At 41.3% G+C, this 16539-nt stretch overlaps 1 protein-coding gene across 3 annotated transcripts in view; it reads right to left on the bottom strand.

The window, feature by feature from the left end:
- Positions 1 to 16539, bottom strand: part of LOC148014008 (phospholipase A I-like protein) — a 71077-nt gene that overhangs the window by 30909 nt on the left and 23629 nt on the right. For all 3 annotated transcript variants that reach the window (XM_087667394.1, XM_087667395.1, XM_087667396.1), the window contains exons 5-9: positions 15033 to 15242; positions 14501 to 14746; positions 14251 to 14413; positions 13896 to 14156; positions 13490 to 13611 (exon numbers count right to left, since the gene is read on the bottom strand). In XM_087667394.1, coding sequence (XP_087523520.1) covers positions 13490 to 13611; positions 13896 to 14156; positions 14251 to 14413; positions 14501 to 14746; positions 15033 to 15242 — 1002 coding nt within the window. The remainder of the gene's footprint in view (positions 1 to 13489; positions 13612 to 13895; positions 14157 to 14250; positions 14414 to 14500; positions 14747 to 15032; positions 15243 to 16539) is intronic.

Here is a 16539-nt window from a genome sequence, read left to right as displayed (position 1 = left end):
TACAACTCCTGCGAATCAAGTGCATCTTATGCGTAAACTTGTGGACATGGAGTTGGATGAATCTAAGCCAACATCTGATCATTTGAGTGCTTTCACGAGGGTTTTGAATTAGTTTTGCAGAACTCTGGTTTGGCGGCTTTCGATGATAAATTGAAAGCTATTTTCTTATTGATGGCTTTGCCTGACAGCTAGGAATCTTTGGGTGTGTCACTTAGCAACAACCCTGCTTTGACTTTTAATGGTGTTAGAGGTTCAATCCTTAATGAAGAAATCAGAAGAAAGTCTAGTGGTGAAAGCAGTGGCTCAGCTTCCCATGTAAGAGGTAGGTCTGAAAAGAGGGGTAATGCAGCCAATAAAGGCAAAAGCAAAAGCAAAAGCAAGGGCAAACAGCAAGATGTCACATGCTATCAATGTGGGTGTAAAGGGCATAAAAAGTCCAATTAATGGTACTTCAAAAAAGAGCAAGAAAGAAAGAAACAACAAGGTAAGAAAAAGAAGGATGATAAGAAAAATTATGATAACTCTTCCTCAAAAGAAGTTACAAAGGCAAATGTTGCATCTAGTGTAGTTATTGAAGAGCTTCCTGACACTGAAGAGGTACTTATTGCAGCCTCATGCACTAATGTAAATGTTGTGGCGGCAACAAGTGATATGTACATCACCAAAAAGGATGTAATCGATGCTTTACTTTCAGCTCATGATGGGCTGTCACAATCATGGATAGTGGACAACGGTGTCTCTTTTCATGTTACCCCCTCTTTAGAGTCATTTTTTGAATACACTACAAGTTGCTTAGGCAAGGTTTACTTGGATAATAACTATGCATGTGAGATAGAGGGTGTTGGCACCATTCTCTTGGCCCTTGAAAATGGCCAAGAGCTGATTTTATAGGATGTTAGATTTGTACCTGGCATAAAGAAAAGTCTACTATCAATTGGGCAGCTTGAAGCTAGAGCGTATTTTACTACCTTTGGTGGTGGATCTTGGGAGATCCATAAGAGCTCTATGCTGATTATTAAAGGCAGCAAAAGAGGGACTTTATATTACTTGCATTATAAAGCATTACCTGGCAAGTTCTTAGTTGTGGCTGAAGTCCATTCACAGATGGAGCTTTGGCACAAAAGACTTGGTCATATGAGCCAGAAAGACCTTCAAGTTCTCTCCTCTTTAGGGAGATTTGATGTAAAAGACTCTAGTCTCGAATTTTGTAATGATTGCTTATATGGAAAACATGTGAAGTCTCCTTATTACTCTGGTGTCATTAAGAAGTCCAATGCTCTTGATTTAGTACACTCTGATGTGTGCACTATACCTATTATTCATATGGAGGTGCACGATACTTTATTACTTTCATTGATGATTTCAATAGAAAGTCATGAGTACATGTACTTAAGAGCAAAAAGGAAGTGTTGGATGCTTTTAAAAAGTTTCATGCTTTTGTTACCACACAAAAGGGGCTCAAGTTGAAAGCCATAAGAACAAATAATGGGGATGAGTATGTCTCAAATGAATTTAACAAGTTTTATGAGATGTGTGACATTAAGAGGGAGTTGACAGCCCCTTATAATCTTGCATCAAATGGCGTAGCTAAAAGATATAATCGCAGACTCTATGAGAGAGTCAAATGCATGTTGTCCATAGCTAATCTCCCGCAGCAATTTTGGCTCTTAAAATTGCAGTTCATGTATGCAATCGCTCTTCCAATCGTGCATTGGAAAATGGCATTCTTGAAGAGGTTTGGTCTGGCAAACCTGCTTCATATGACCATTTGTGTGTCTTTGGTCATGATGCCTTTGTGCAAATATGGAGATGAGAGAGAGATGGGTTATAGAGTTTGGCTTCCTCAAGGCAGGAAGATAGTACGCAGCCAAGACGTAGTATTTTATGTAGCAAAGTTGCTGAAGAATGCTACACATGGTGATCTTGACAAAAAGAAGGTCAAATTTCAGCATGAACAACCAGCCATTCAACAGCCATTAGCTGAAAGTTATGTCCCTTTTGATGCTGAAAATGAGCAGCAACCTATTGTGCTACAGCCAGAAGATCATGGACAACAAGTAGATGCACAAGATGAAATAGGACAGCAAGAAGAACATGCTGAAAACAGATTACAGCAGCAAGAAAATGCTAAAAACAACCACATGGTGATGATGTGCACATTCCTCAAGATGTAGGCCCACTGCTTGATAATATAGATCACTAGGTAAGAAGGTCTACACGTGTCAAAAGGAAGCCACAAAGGTTTCAGCCATCTTTGGATTGCATTTTGTTGACTCATGAAGGTGAGCCTCTAACATTTAAAGAGGCACAGTCATGTGAAAACAAGAGAAAGTGGAAGCTTGCTATACACGAAGAGATGAAGTCTCTATATGCAAATAACACATGGGAGCTTGTACCTTTGCCCAAGGATAGGAAAGCTATTCCTAATAAATGGGTTTACAAAGTGAAATGTATTGATGGGAAACCCAAGTGCAAGGCACGGCTAGTTGCTAAGGGCTATACACAAAAGGAAGGCATAGACTTCCAGGAGGTCTTTTCACCAATGGTGAAGATGACTATGCTCCGTGTTTTGTTTGCTTTCACAGCATCCTTGGATTTAGAGGTAGATCAGATGGATGTGAAGACTGCTTTTCTTCATGGTGACTTGGATGAAGAGCTGTACATAAAGCAACCAGAAGGATTTGCTATTCCAAGAAAAGAGCATTTGGTTTGTAAGCTAAAACGCAGCTTATATGGGTTGAAACAAGCCCCTAGACAATGGTACAAAAAATTTGATACCTTTATGCTCAGCCATGGATTTAAACGCAATCATGCAAATCACTACTTATACACTAAAAAGGCTGATGATGAAAGCCTTATTGTGCTAGTTTTATATGTGGAGGACATGCTGATTGCAGGACAGCATAAGAGTACTTTGAATGTTCTTTAAAGGCAGCTGAGTTCAGCCTTCTCCATGAAAGATTTGGGGACAGTTCAACACATTTTGGACATGCGCATTAAAAGAGACAGAGGACAGTGTTGGTTGTTTCTCTCACAAGACAAGTACATTAGCAAAGTACTTAACAGGTTTAATATGGCTGATGCTAAGCCTCTTGGTGTGCCTTTACCACCACATACAAAGCTTAGTAGAGCCGATTGCCCTAAGGATGATGCAGCTGCTAGTGCCATGAAGGGTATACCTTATGCATCAGCTTGTGGATCTTTGAAGTATGCCATGGTTGCAACTCGCCTTGACATTGCTCATGCAGTGGGAGTTGTTAGTAGATTCATGTCTAACCCTGGCAAGCCACATTGGGAAGCAATGAAATGTATCTCCAAATACTTGAAAGGTACACAAGAAAAGTGTATATGCTATGGAAAGGGTATACTAGAGTTGCAGGGATTTTGTGATTCGGATATGCCAGGAGATCTTGACACTAGGAAATCTACCAATGGGTATGTTTTTACTTTGGCTAGTGGGGTTATCTCTTGGTGTTCAAGATTGCAGAACATTGTGGCACTGAGTGCTACAGAAGCTGAATATATTTAAGCCACAGAAGCTTCCAAGGAAGCTATTTGGCTTGGCCGTCTGGTCAAGGATTTTGATCTTTCTTCACATACTCCAATGCTTGGTTGTGATAGCCAGAGTGCAGTATGTCTGGCTAAGAATGCCATGTTCCATGCACATACCAAACACATAGATGTTCGGTACCACGTCATTCAACAGGTCTTGGATGATGGTCTTGTCACACTAACTAAGGTCAAAAACCACGACAACCCTACAGATGTTCTCACTAAGTGTCTTACAAAGGCTCAGCATGAGCATTGCATTCGTTTAGTGGGAATTAGTTAACTTAAAGGTATCATTTCAGGCCTTTAAGTGGGAGGTTATTGGGTGTAAAGTCCCTTCGTCTCCGCGTATATAGTCATACGGATGTGAACACGCCCTTATTGTACCCTAACATATAAATACATTCTTTCATTCTTTACGTACCATCACAATCTGGTACACCTATCTCTGTGTTCACTCTCTCTCTAACTCTCAACTCTGCTACTCCCGCCTCTATCTCACACTCCATTGCGCACTTTCTCCCCTTCAATTTCTTGGCTTACACAACCTACATTGGCAAATGTGTGCTAATGTAGGCTAAAATGGACTAGGCACCCTCACATAGCAAACATTGGGCAAAGCAAAGCATCACTGATGCTTTCCACTAGACCTTCTAGTGATGCCTTTGGGATAGCTAGCGGCCGAGGATATGCTTCTAGCACATGGGAGCCCAGCAATTGCAAGTCAACTAACCCAAATGTAGCAAGGAGTTTTTAAGTGTTGCTGTGGCAGCAATGTGTGGAGACGCCAAAGCATTGTCTTTGGTCATATGAAGAAATGCAGCTAGTGTGGAGAGAAGTCTATCAACTATTCCATCAAGTTGCATCCAATGTGGGGTGCATCTCTTGAGGGCCTTCTACTGACAATCAATCAGCTAGTGTTAAGTCATCGAATGTATGAGACAAATGTGATGTGGTCGGTCTGAAGGCCTCGTCTAGCTGCCAAGCATCACAATCAAAGGTTTGGGAAATCATTGGGAGCCTCATAGGGTTGTACATTTGAAAGGCACACTACCAAATGATTGTCAGTGGTGAGAGCCTCTTGGTGTATATGATATTGACAGAGCCCTGGACATCCATTATCCACTCACTTTGCAGCAAATGGGATATACAGGCCAACTCTAGGCACCAACAAGAGCTCCACATGAGTTCATTATCACCTAGGGCAAGCATGCCTTGTCTTTCAGGATACAAGCAGGCAGCCCTAGGTGCCATTACATTCCTCACCCCATGGCTTCTATCCCCAAACCACCTTGGGAGGCTTGTATATATATCACTACTTTTTTATTTTCATGTAGCTCCAGCTAAATTGTTGGGCATATGCACTTCCTTGTAAAAATTTTATGAATTTTATAGTTAGTCAACATATTTCTAGGAGAGGAAAAAGGGAAAGAAAATGGCCATCTCATGTCACAATGCAAGTCTCGTTAGTTATCTGCCACCTCTATGTGTGAACACACCCTTGTGTGTGTGTGTGTGTGTGTGTGTGTGTGTGTGTGTGCGCGCGCGCGCACGTGCGCGTGCTAGCATGTGAATACACGTTAGTATATGTGTTAGCGTGTGAACACACATTTGTGTGTGTATGTTTAGGGTTAGGGTTTGGGGAAGCCTTCTCTCTCCTCCAAGGAGCTACATCCACCATAGCTGCTCCTCACCTCATGGGCTGCACTACCCAACAATGGTATAAGAGCCACTACTGCCACCACCATCGACAGAAATGCCAAGCAGAGCTGCCAATCTGATCTGTCTAATCCACCTCACCAAGTACTGCACCATGTCTGCCCCCTGAAGCCATCACCGTATATGTGCAATAGTGCCAGCCCTGGAGAACATTGTTGCTGCCACCCACCAGCATTGCTGCTCCCTCCGCCAAAGCTGCACCTGCAGCGCCAGTCCAGCTGCCCATCCTCTGCCCTGCACATGTGTCCTGACTCTCCTATCCGCTGCCTCTCCTGCAGTACCACTATCTGCTCTTCTTCTTGCTCGGCACCTGTCCTTTATGAAATGCTCAACCGCCTTGCTGCTCAGCCCAAACCCCACCTGTGCATTCCCTGCTCACCGTATCTACATGCAAGCTGCCTCCACTGCTCATGTCATCTACTATGACAGGTCTGCCCCAACTCTGACTGATGTCATCTCAGCTCCAGCAATCCAGCAGGACACCACCTTTCCTCATGGAGCTGTGAAGCCACCCTTCTCTACAACATCACCACTCTACTGCATTACCAGCAACTTCCAGCTGCTCATGTCATTCAATCAAGAACCCTCTACGCAAAATCAGCATGTTAAAGTATGGCATCGCCATCGAGAAGTTCTCAAGTATGGTTTCTTGATCTAGAAGACCAAAACACAACTCATTCTTATGAGAGAAGGCACAAGATGTAACCAACCTTTTGTATATCAACTATCAGTAAGACATATTGGCTCAATGATCCAAATTAATTTGATGCTTATAGAACTTGAATTGCAATTTGTACTATTTGAGTGTCCACAACATGATTAAATGTTCATGTTTTTTATTCAAGGGTGGCTAATGGCCAAAATGCCATGTAATTATACTTGAGTTGTCATCAACGAGATGCCCAAGAGAAATTAAAAGATTACTCAAGTAGTCAAATTGACCAAAAAGCCCAAATGCCTAGCACTTTTCACTCAGGTAGTCACATTGCCTAGAACCCCACATGATGAATGGTTTCAAAAAGTAAAACCAAATGCTAATGATCAAAGAAACAAACCATGAACCTATGAACCTATACAATTAAGCTCTCCAAAGTCTAAATGTGGCAACTCCTAAAACTTAGGACACTATCTTTGAAAGTTACTCAAATGGAAATTCGATTTGTGTCAAAGACTCTCGAATTTCAAAAAAACAATTTTTCCTTCAACAACTATCTCGAATTCTTAACCATTTGAGAGATTTCTACAAAATAAGGTTTAGAAGTTTTTTCTCTAAAAAATTGACATGTGGCATCTAAAATAGTACAACTATCATTTTGAAAGCGACAAGTGTCCCTACACTTGTCATTTTGCTCAACACTTCTCATTTCAATAAAGAGTCGACATGCTCATTGAAGAGTCATTTTCCTCACTTTGTTCTGAGGATATTGCTAGGGACAGTAATCATTCATAAGGAGGGAACTGTTACATCGTTGGATATCCGGATGGACACCAATAGCATTGGTAATAGTAGTCATGAATTGATTTCGTACAAATGCACTCAAGACACTTCAAGGTTAGGGCAGCTAATGTCAAAGGTATGCTCTAATACCATATTAAGAAATGACTTGTGAAAGCAAACCAGAGAAACAATAGGGTTTGCAGAAAGAAACACAATGTGTGTACGGCAAATATTAAGAGAGAGAGAAGAAACTCAGAAAACATAGAAGAAGATGATGATGAAGCACTAAATCATGCTAAGTGAAAAAAGCCGATACAACAGAGCTAAAGCTTTGAAGAAAACAGCATTGTCCTGTCTAATCAGGCGGCAACACCTAAAGGAAATCTCGAGTCTACACAAGGAAGGGAGTGAAATGTATAGCAAATATTGAGAGAGAGGAGAAACTCAAAAAACATAGAAGAAGATGATAATGAAGCACTAAATCATGCTAAGTGAACAAAGCTGACACAACAAAGCTAAAGCTTTAAAGATAATAGCATTGTCCTGTCTAATCAAGCCACAACACCTGAAGGAAATCTCGAGTCTACATAGGGAAGGGAGTGAAATGTAGTCCTCCAATAGTAGGATGTTGAAGACGTATGCTAAAGATGAAGGACAACTGTCAAGGGAGTAGAACACAGCCCTTTGACGTTGTCGAAGTCGATCACAGCTACAAGCACATACTACGGAAGATAAGAATCAACATGACGGCCTACCAAATGAGGAAATCCATCCCCTGATGGAGAAAGAATTGCAAAAATGAAGCTGTTTGAGATATCAGGTGCTTGCTGGAGCCATTGCCGATGCAAAGAGGTGTCTAATTATGAAATACAGCCTAAGAGGCTAACGCTAGGTAGAGAGTATTATCGTTAGGTAGAGAGAGGTGATCTAGCAACAAAAACACATGTGCTTGCTGATGCCAAATGGAGATGGTCACCAAGTGGAGAAAGAGAATCTACAATCAAAAACGCAGGTACAATTTAACACCAAATGGTGGAGATGTCGCCAGGTGGATGAAGAGAATCTGCAACCCAAAACGTAGCCTAGAAGGTGTGGAAGACAAGGCGCCTAGTGTAGGGAGAGATGAAGACCACGAACTGCAATGTCCTCTAGATGGGCTATGAGCAGCAAAGGAAAGATGGAAGAGAGTGACAAAATGTCGAAAGGAATGAATGTGGATGGGTAAATAGCTGGAGTTAATGTCGTATATATAGGCATAGACTATCTAGAGTATCACCACTAAAGTCTCTAAGGTGGCATCCCGACTCTCTCGGAAAGCACCAAGAAAGCCTATTTAGGGCTGTAAATGGAAACCAAAAATAGAAATGGAGGGAAATGATACAGGATGATGTAGTTTCTCAACATCCCCTCTCATGCCCAAAAAGGAGCACAAAAGAGGAGTGAGAGAGAAAAGATCCACCCGGGAATCCCAATATTTCACCTCTAAGGTAACATGTAGTGAAGAACAATAGACATGATGGGCTGATAGGACCCAAAAGTCAACCTCAAGAGAGAAGCCACAAGCTCCATTACTCCATGTCAAAAGGTATGTGCAAGCCTAGCCACCAAGCCATGACTAAAACATCCAAAGCCTCAAACAAGAAAGAACCCATAGATCCTGGGTATCAATGGAAATCGATGGGTGAAAGGACATGGAGATGTCATCCACCCCAAGAAGGTAAAGGGTGTGTGAAGAACCACAGGATGAGGAGGACCCCCTCTGAAGCTAAAGAAATGGATCCCTCTTTGAAGAAGAAATATGAGCCTCCTCTGAATCCCCCGTGGAGGAAGATAGGGACTTAAGAAACTAATGGATCATTGCCTCCGAAGAGTCAAATAACAAAGGAAGTGCCGCTAGCGATGCCGAGAAGAAGGTATCTAGGCTCCAATGGAGCAGAAGCTAGATAGCTCCCAGAGATGGCCTCTTGAACCTGAGTAGAGAAGGGACTTGAGTAAGGGGTATCACACAGAATCTCCCCTATGTCCGCATTGGAGTCGTCCGTGGAGCAAAACCAGAGAGGTGAGGGATTGGATAGCTCCTAAGGAGCCAAGGGTGAACAATAGTCACTATCTCTCATCTGAGCGAACTGCGGAGCCAAAGGAGTGGAAGGAATCGAATAGCTCTATCTCTTGAAGGAGCGGAGTGACGAGATATTATCCAACAATCATTGTCTCTCGATGGAACGGACTACAAACCGCAGATCGTGGCTATGGAAGCCATTGGACTTGAAAATAGACGGGGGAAACCTCTGTAGTATGCAATGGTCTCCAAGAGACCCTAGTACTTGATGATCCTCCTTTTGCTTGTAAGGACTTCGTGCACATCCAATGCATCTTATTGCCATGAGCATAATACTCTAATTGCCAATGCAGAATAATCTTTGTGGCCCAAAAGGAAGATGTGGCACAAGGAGTGCTACTAGACACGTATACTTCAGTGGTATGGGAAGCAAAGTTCAAAGTCAACAATCTTCGGCGATCTAACCATTCATGATGCAATAAGAGTACCCAATGGACTGTCCATTTGTCGATGGAGAAGCCATGGTACCAATGTGACAACCTAAAAAAGGGAGGGTGGTAGGGAGAAGAAGAGAAAGATATCTCCCAATGATGCAGTGAAAATAAGGAAGGAAATCAAAAGATGATGTCGAACCTGCAACTTGTCTTGGCCTTCTCCAATGCAAAGTATCTTCGTGGCTCTCTAAGCGCCTCTGGCTCTAATACCATGTCAAGAAATGAGAGATGCTCTAATACCATATCAAGAAATGACTGTTATGAAAGCAAACCAAAGAGACGGTAGGGTTTGCATGGAGAAACACAGTATGTACAATAAACACTAAGAGAGAACAAAAACTCAAAAAACATAAAAGAAGAAGATGATGAAGCACTAAATCATGCTAAGTGAACAAAGTTGATATACCGAAGCCAAAGCTCTGAGAATAATTGCATTGTTTTGTGTGATCAAACAGCAGCACCTAAAGAGAATCTCGAATCTACACAAGCAAGGAGTGAAACACAGTTCTCCAACGATAGGATGCTAAAAACATATACTAAAGGTAAAGGACAACCGTCGAGGGAGTAAAACTCAGTCCTCTCTTGCCGTCAGAATCGGGGAAGAAGATCACAACTACGAAGGCGTACTCCGGAAGATGACGATCAATACGATGGCCTACCAAATGAGAAAATCTGACCCCAAATAGAGTAGAAACTAGAAAAAAATGTGTCAAAGGTAGCAAGTGCCTACTAGAGCTGTCGCCAATGCCAAGGAGATGTTGAACTACGAAACACAACCCAAGAGATTATCGCCATGTAGAGAGCATTGTTACCAAGTAGAGAGAGATGATCTGGCAACAAAAACGCAAGTGCCTTGTCCACACCAAATGGAGATGATAGTCGCCAAGGAAAGGAAGAGAATCTGCAACCAAAAATGCAAGTACAATCTGATGCCAGATGGTGCAGATGGTCGCCAAGTGGAGGAATAGAATTTACAACCCAAAATGCAGCCTGGAAGGTGTGGAAGACATGATGCCTAGTACACGGAGAGATAAAGACCACCAACTGCAATATTCTCCGAGTGGCTTTGAGCAGCAATGGAGAGATGGAAGAGAGTGATAGAATGTCGGAAGGAATGAATGTGAAATGGGTAAATGGATGGAGGCATAGACTGTCTAGAGTATCACCCATTGAAGTCTCTCGAATGGTGCCCCGACTCTCTTGAAATGAACCCAAAACCCTTTTTGACTATAAATGGAAACCAAAAATAGAAATGGAGGAGGGAGACTGTATTAAATGATATGGTTTCTCAACCATTCAATCCTATCTATAGGACTCAAGGTCCTATTGTACACTGGACATTCCACTTACAGCATGACAAAATTTCATCAAAGAAAAGAAAGCTTTTTATGATGTGGGGTGAGATTGCTTATCAATCTATTCTCGTTCATTTTGATACAAGGGCTACATATCATCATATCCATCCTCAAATTGTCAAAGCTTTGAGTCTTCCAAAGGAGAGGTTTGGAAGACCAAAAATATCAAGTACTAGTTTTCAAGGGATGGAATCTCAAGCTACTCCAATCCTTCGGAAACTACGAATTGAGATAAGGGACTATGTAGATCATAAGAATGTTATCATGCCCGATTTGAGTCATTGTAATATTGTTCCACAAATACCCTAGCATAGAGAATTAGATTCAACCATTGATTGAAATCAAAATAAATTTGGGTTTCCTTTCAATGACAAAGGTGTATCTTTGATATGGGAGTTGGAGGAAACTTTATTTCCATATTATCCCATATAGAAATTTCTAAGGCAATGAAAAAAACTATTTCTTCGTACTTGATTTTTATCAAAGAGTCTAGAGTTGGAGAGTCCATCTTAGGTATGAACAAGGAGCAAATAAATTTCCTAAAGCAGTATGAAGATTGCTTTGTTGATACTTTACCTAAAGAGCTGCGACCAAAGAGGACGAGATCATAACATTGACCTCATTCTTGGGAGCTCACGTCCAAACTTATTGTGTGAGCCCAACACAACAAGAGGAGATTATGAAGCAAGCAAACAAGCTTTTGGAAAAGGGTCTAATAAGACTAAGTTTGAGCTAGTGGTAATGGGAGCTTGGGTGGTACATATCTATGCAGAATCATCCTGCCGCTGGGCATACACTTCTTGCTTGTCCTCTACAATTTCAGCAGAGCAGAGCATTGATGACTGACATAAGCTGCTCTATCTTTCAGATCTGCCATGTCAGATTCTATTTCTGCAGCCACGTCCTATATTTCTCCCACTTGCCTCATATTAGTGACCATTGTGGTGTTGCCTGAGATTACAGTATCACTGCTTAGGCTGTAAACAACAGACTGTCCCATTCCTAGGCATCAACAGCCTGTTGTAATTTCAGCTTACCTCCAATTCTAGTCAATACTTCTTTGAACAAGTAACTCTGATTTGAGTACCATCTTTATCTCAGGTTAGGCACTATTTTGTGCCACTCTGCAGAGACAGATCAGCATTTAAGAGAGCATCCCAGAACAGATCATGATCACTCAGATGTAGATTTACTGAACAGATTCTTTATGCTCTCCTATTGACTCTACAAGGATGAGGGATACAACATACTGAAGTAACTCAGTTGAGCCAATGATCAGTCCTAAAGTAATGGAAGAATGTCATGTTGCTCCCTACATGACTCAACCAAACCTCTGAAGAGATATTGGGCAATTTGTTAAAGAATGTTTGGTTGTCAAAAGCTAAAAGTTGATTGCCAAAAGCCTGCAATGCTTTTGCAGCCATTACCAATTTCAAACCAACCTTGGAGAAACACTGCAATAGATTATCGGCTTGCCAAATTCAATAAACAGCAATGATAACATATGGACTATTGTTGACAGGTTTAGAAAGTAAGCTCATTTCAAGAGGACTATTTGGTCTCAACAAGTGGCTAGAATATTTATTCAACAATCATTCAAGCATATTACGAGTTACCACAATCCATCATGGGTACTAAAGATCCTCGAACCACTAGTTTCTTTTAACGAGCTCTCTTTGAAAATTTGGATATGAAGCTTACTTTTCTTCCTCTTATCATCCCCAAACAAATGGTCAAAGTGAGATAACCAATCTCACAATAAGCAATTCTCACAACATGTCTTAACAAGGGACATGGAGTTGGCTTGGGTCCTTTAGGTTTTTTTTTTTTGTGGGGGGTGGTGGAGAAGGGGGGAGAGGAGAGAGGAGAGAGGAGAGAGGATTGGTGGGGGTGGGTTGAGATAGAGTTTTGCATCTCTAAAGAAACTTTTGGAGGAGCATTTGCAACTTTCTATGACACCCTAGCATGAAGAAGTCAAATGCGTCCACACACACAAAGCTTACAGCTTATAAGGATACTAGAGTTTCCTTCTAGACCACATTACTTTTTCACTTTTAATGACCAAGAAGAAGAAATGTGTGGTTAACAGTCCAAAGATTTAAAGTTTTAAAGAGAATTCTTGAGGTCCCACCGAATACTGAAATCCAACTCAGCCTTGGCATAGACCAGCAAGTGCAAAGTAACATAATAACTTTGCATGAGCCTAAGCATCACAATAAGTCAATATTGTATGTCTGTGTATACTTCCTTGGAAAAACGAATATAAAGCTTTTCACAGTTTCAAAGATACACAATCCTTTTTGAAAGCATTCTACATGATCCCTTTTGATATTGTTACCCTTATTATTATGAAAGGTACACAACAAATTGGGTTTACTATAATACATGATATTTTTCCTCTTGTAGCATATTCTTCATTATATTTAAATACATGTACAATGTGGCCCCAAACTCTACCCACCTATGGTTCCATTTTTGGCTCACCTGCAAAGTGTTTTAGTTTGTCACCTTTCATTTCCAGCCTTCAAATTCTACTTTTGTTGCATGCATTTGCATGCTTGTTTCTCTTCATGAAAGCCGTCTATAGTGAGAGGATGCAGGGAGTGATTCAAAGATTTGTGTAACCAAGAAGGTAGTACTAACTCCCTCCAAACTCCTGCTAACAATTAGTAGCTACTGAATAGTGAGTGTAATGTGTATGCTTGGCAATGTGAGCATCTAACACACTTTTTTTTGGATTCTTGTGTCACTGTTTCAAACCAAGGCTGAAAGTCCTTAAGAAAATCTATATCAAAAACAAAAGACATTCACAGAACGTAAGCTTGAACACTTCATGTACGAATAAAATGAAAAGAGATAAAAGGGACTAATCTACCTTTGATCCATGAACCACCACCCTGAAGTTCTGAGAAGAGCTTTTATACAATTGGTCTAGTTTCTCTCTCCAGGTTGCTGCTTCATTGTCCTTTGGGGTTGGTTCAGCAAAAACCAACTTGCCTACAGCAAAAAACAAGATAAAATGTGGACTGATCATACAGCAACTTGCCTGGAGCAAATAACATGATAAAACATGGGCTGATCGTACAGCAAATCGGTGCTGCTCTTTCACAACATATTCTACCTACAAACTTTAGGGCAATGAGGAATCTGAGGTTTGTATGTCAGGTTGTGATTTCTGTTGGTATTGAGAAAGGAGTAAAACAATCACAGTTTGAATAGCTAGGCACATAAATTTACATAACAAATGCCAACTTTTTGGCGATCAAACTACAAGAACTCACCTAGATTCTTGTAAATCTCTTCACATTCATTAAGTGTCATTCTTTTTAATCCCAATGCCACAGCCAGCATCCCACCAGTTGATGTGCCGCACATGAGATCAAACATTTCGTGAATCCGTTTACCAGTTCCCTCCTCTAACCTCCGCAGCATTTGAACAGTTGCCAAACCCCTCATTCCACCTCCATCCATGGACAAAATGCACAGGCCTTGCTTCCCAATGGGTCTGCCCCTTACCGCTCTGCGTAAATATTCATTCTCACCTGAGATAGATCTGTCTTTAGTTTTTTAAACATGATTGAGACTGCTAAACCAATGCATGGTCTCCATACATCTTCAAATATTTCAGGTACTAACCAAAAATAGCCAAAGCTCGCATGGCTGCCTTAGAAATACAAGGGTTGGATGCAGCTGAAAGCCGGAGTAACATCTCACGTAGACTCTCAGATGTAACCAAGCTCCTCCTATTAGCCCGACAAAATGCTAAATTTCCAACTGCCAGCAATGCATATTGTTGAACCTGGCAGGTTAAAAAGAAAAGCTTACAACCAATTGACCTTCATTGTCCAAAAGCTGTTTAAATATTAACGTCAATACAGCACCAGACCTCTGGTTTCTTATGTGCACAAAGAATTTTCAGCTGCTTCAGCAGTTCTTTTGTTAGCATTTTTGCAGCAACAGCATCTGATGCAAAAGCAAGATTTACAACCACCCGAAGCATAGGTATGAGAGGATCACAGTTTGATGCTTTCAAAACCACTTCAATGGGTTGCATGACATCAGCCTGTATCAAGCGCAGTGCCAAAGATGCATCCAAAGCTAGAGAAGCTAAAGTCAAGCATGCCTGCTCAACCTGCATCAACCAGAAGACATAAGCCAGTGTGCTGAGTCCAACACTAATAATTCCATGTGGTCTTTTAAATGAGCATCTACACATGCATTTCCACCACCAGATTTTACATCCTCAAATGCAGCTGTGTAACAGCAAAGGATAAAACAAGAAGGAAATTCTCAGGATTATCCTCCTACGATTTGAAGCTATAAATTCTAACATGTGCAAAACCCCATCATTTCAGACAAGCTTAAAAGTCAATCATGTTAGGCATGTAGCAGAGTATCCAGGAGTTGATAGAACATACCACATAGCGATTATCGCTAAGCATCATACTCAAAAGCTGGCGTACAGCACTCTCATCTTTTCCTATGACAGAAGAATTTCCCATATCTTGTGCTATCTTTGCAAGAGCAGATGCTAGTAGTGGATGTTGGCAGGAGGAGAACCGAAATATAAGAGCAAAAAATGCACTGAGTTTGTGCTTTGCAGCAACAAAGTATGATACATTCTCTGTCTGCAGAAAATTTTCAAAAATGAAAATTTAATGAGCTCTTAACCATGGGAACCAAAAATAACTATAGTAATTTTAGAGCTTTTTTTCTTCTCAAGGACCCTTATAGACAATTGACTGTTTAAGGATGACACCATAATCACGTGCTTCCATAATCTTCTCCTACACTTCACTCCTACTCTCAGATACATACCTTGGTAATCAGTTTCTTACCATAAAGTCAGAAAAATTAGAGCTACGATAGAAAATTGGAAGAAGCTACACTGCATAATCAGAGGTTTTCATCATAATGTAAGAGAGATTAGTGTTAAGCTCCCTCACAAGAAAATAAGAAGCAGCTAATATTAGTGGTTTGCACTAATCACATCAATTAACATGAATTAATCCTCAGTTAAAACGGCCCCAAAAATTAGTTAATGCTGAATACCAAAAATAAAGGGTTTTATTTTTGAATAGTAGGACAAATGCACCGATATTCTCTATAAATAGGGCCAATTGCTTGTGCATCCTTCATCCCTCATCATCATTAACACACACAGCCCTCAGCCATCAGTCCTCTACCCTCACACTGCTGCCCACACACCATCCAGAGCTGCTGCTGGTCCATCTCAACCTGCTGCCAGTCTAGAGGACAATACCATCCCTGGGAGGAGCTTCACACAGCTGCTGCCACATCAATCTTATGCTGCTCACAAACTGTCCTAGCTGCCACGAGCTAATCCAGTGGCTGCAACAGCCTGGTGACATCATCCTCATGCAGTCAAACTGATTGGAGGCCCTCACATAGCTATGTTTTGCTGGTCCAGAGGTGGCCTGCTGCTGTTGACTCCATCCAGCCAGTCATCTACACTTTCCAGCCTGTGTATTGCAGTTTATACAGGCTCAGCTATCCTACAGCCTCCTGCCATCATTCAGAGTGCTGGCATCATTATCGACTTTATCAAAACTGCGTTTTGCAGCTGCTAGACCTACGTTTTCTGCTGCCAACTTTATCCAACACTGATAGAGACACTGGTGGACTGCTGCTGCTGCATTTAGGGACCCTTCTCAAGTACAAAACACTCTCACACCAGTCTCACACCCCCTTGCCCGAGTCTTTGAGACACAGGGGTTCAAGACTGTATCATCCATATTCTCATCCATTCATTTCAGCATTCTCCAGATAGTGTTCTACATGTTGTCAAACACTTTGCATTTTCTATGTTTGTCATACCATTTCTTTACGGCGTATCAAAGTAGAGGTGCTCTCAAAGCTAAAGATCCTCACTCTCCATGAAGAACAAGGCTTCGCATTCCAAAG

This window comes from Lygodium microphyllum, chromosome 25 (genome assembly GCF_053477565.2).
Source record: "Lygodium microphyllum isolate KBCC chromosome 25, Lygodium_microphyllum_v1.1.10, whole genome shotgun sequence".
Taxonomy (NCBI): domain Eukaryota; kingdom Viridiplantae; phylum Streptophyta; class Polypodiopsida; order Schizaeales; family Lygodiaceae; genus Lygodium; species Lygodium microphyllum.
Note: the sequence above shows the minus strand (reverse complement) of the source record. Positions and strands in the feature narration are given on the sequence as shown.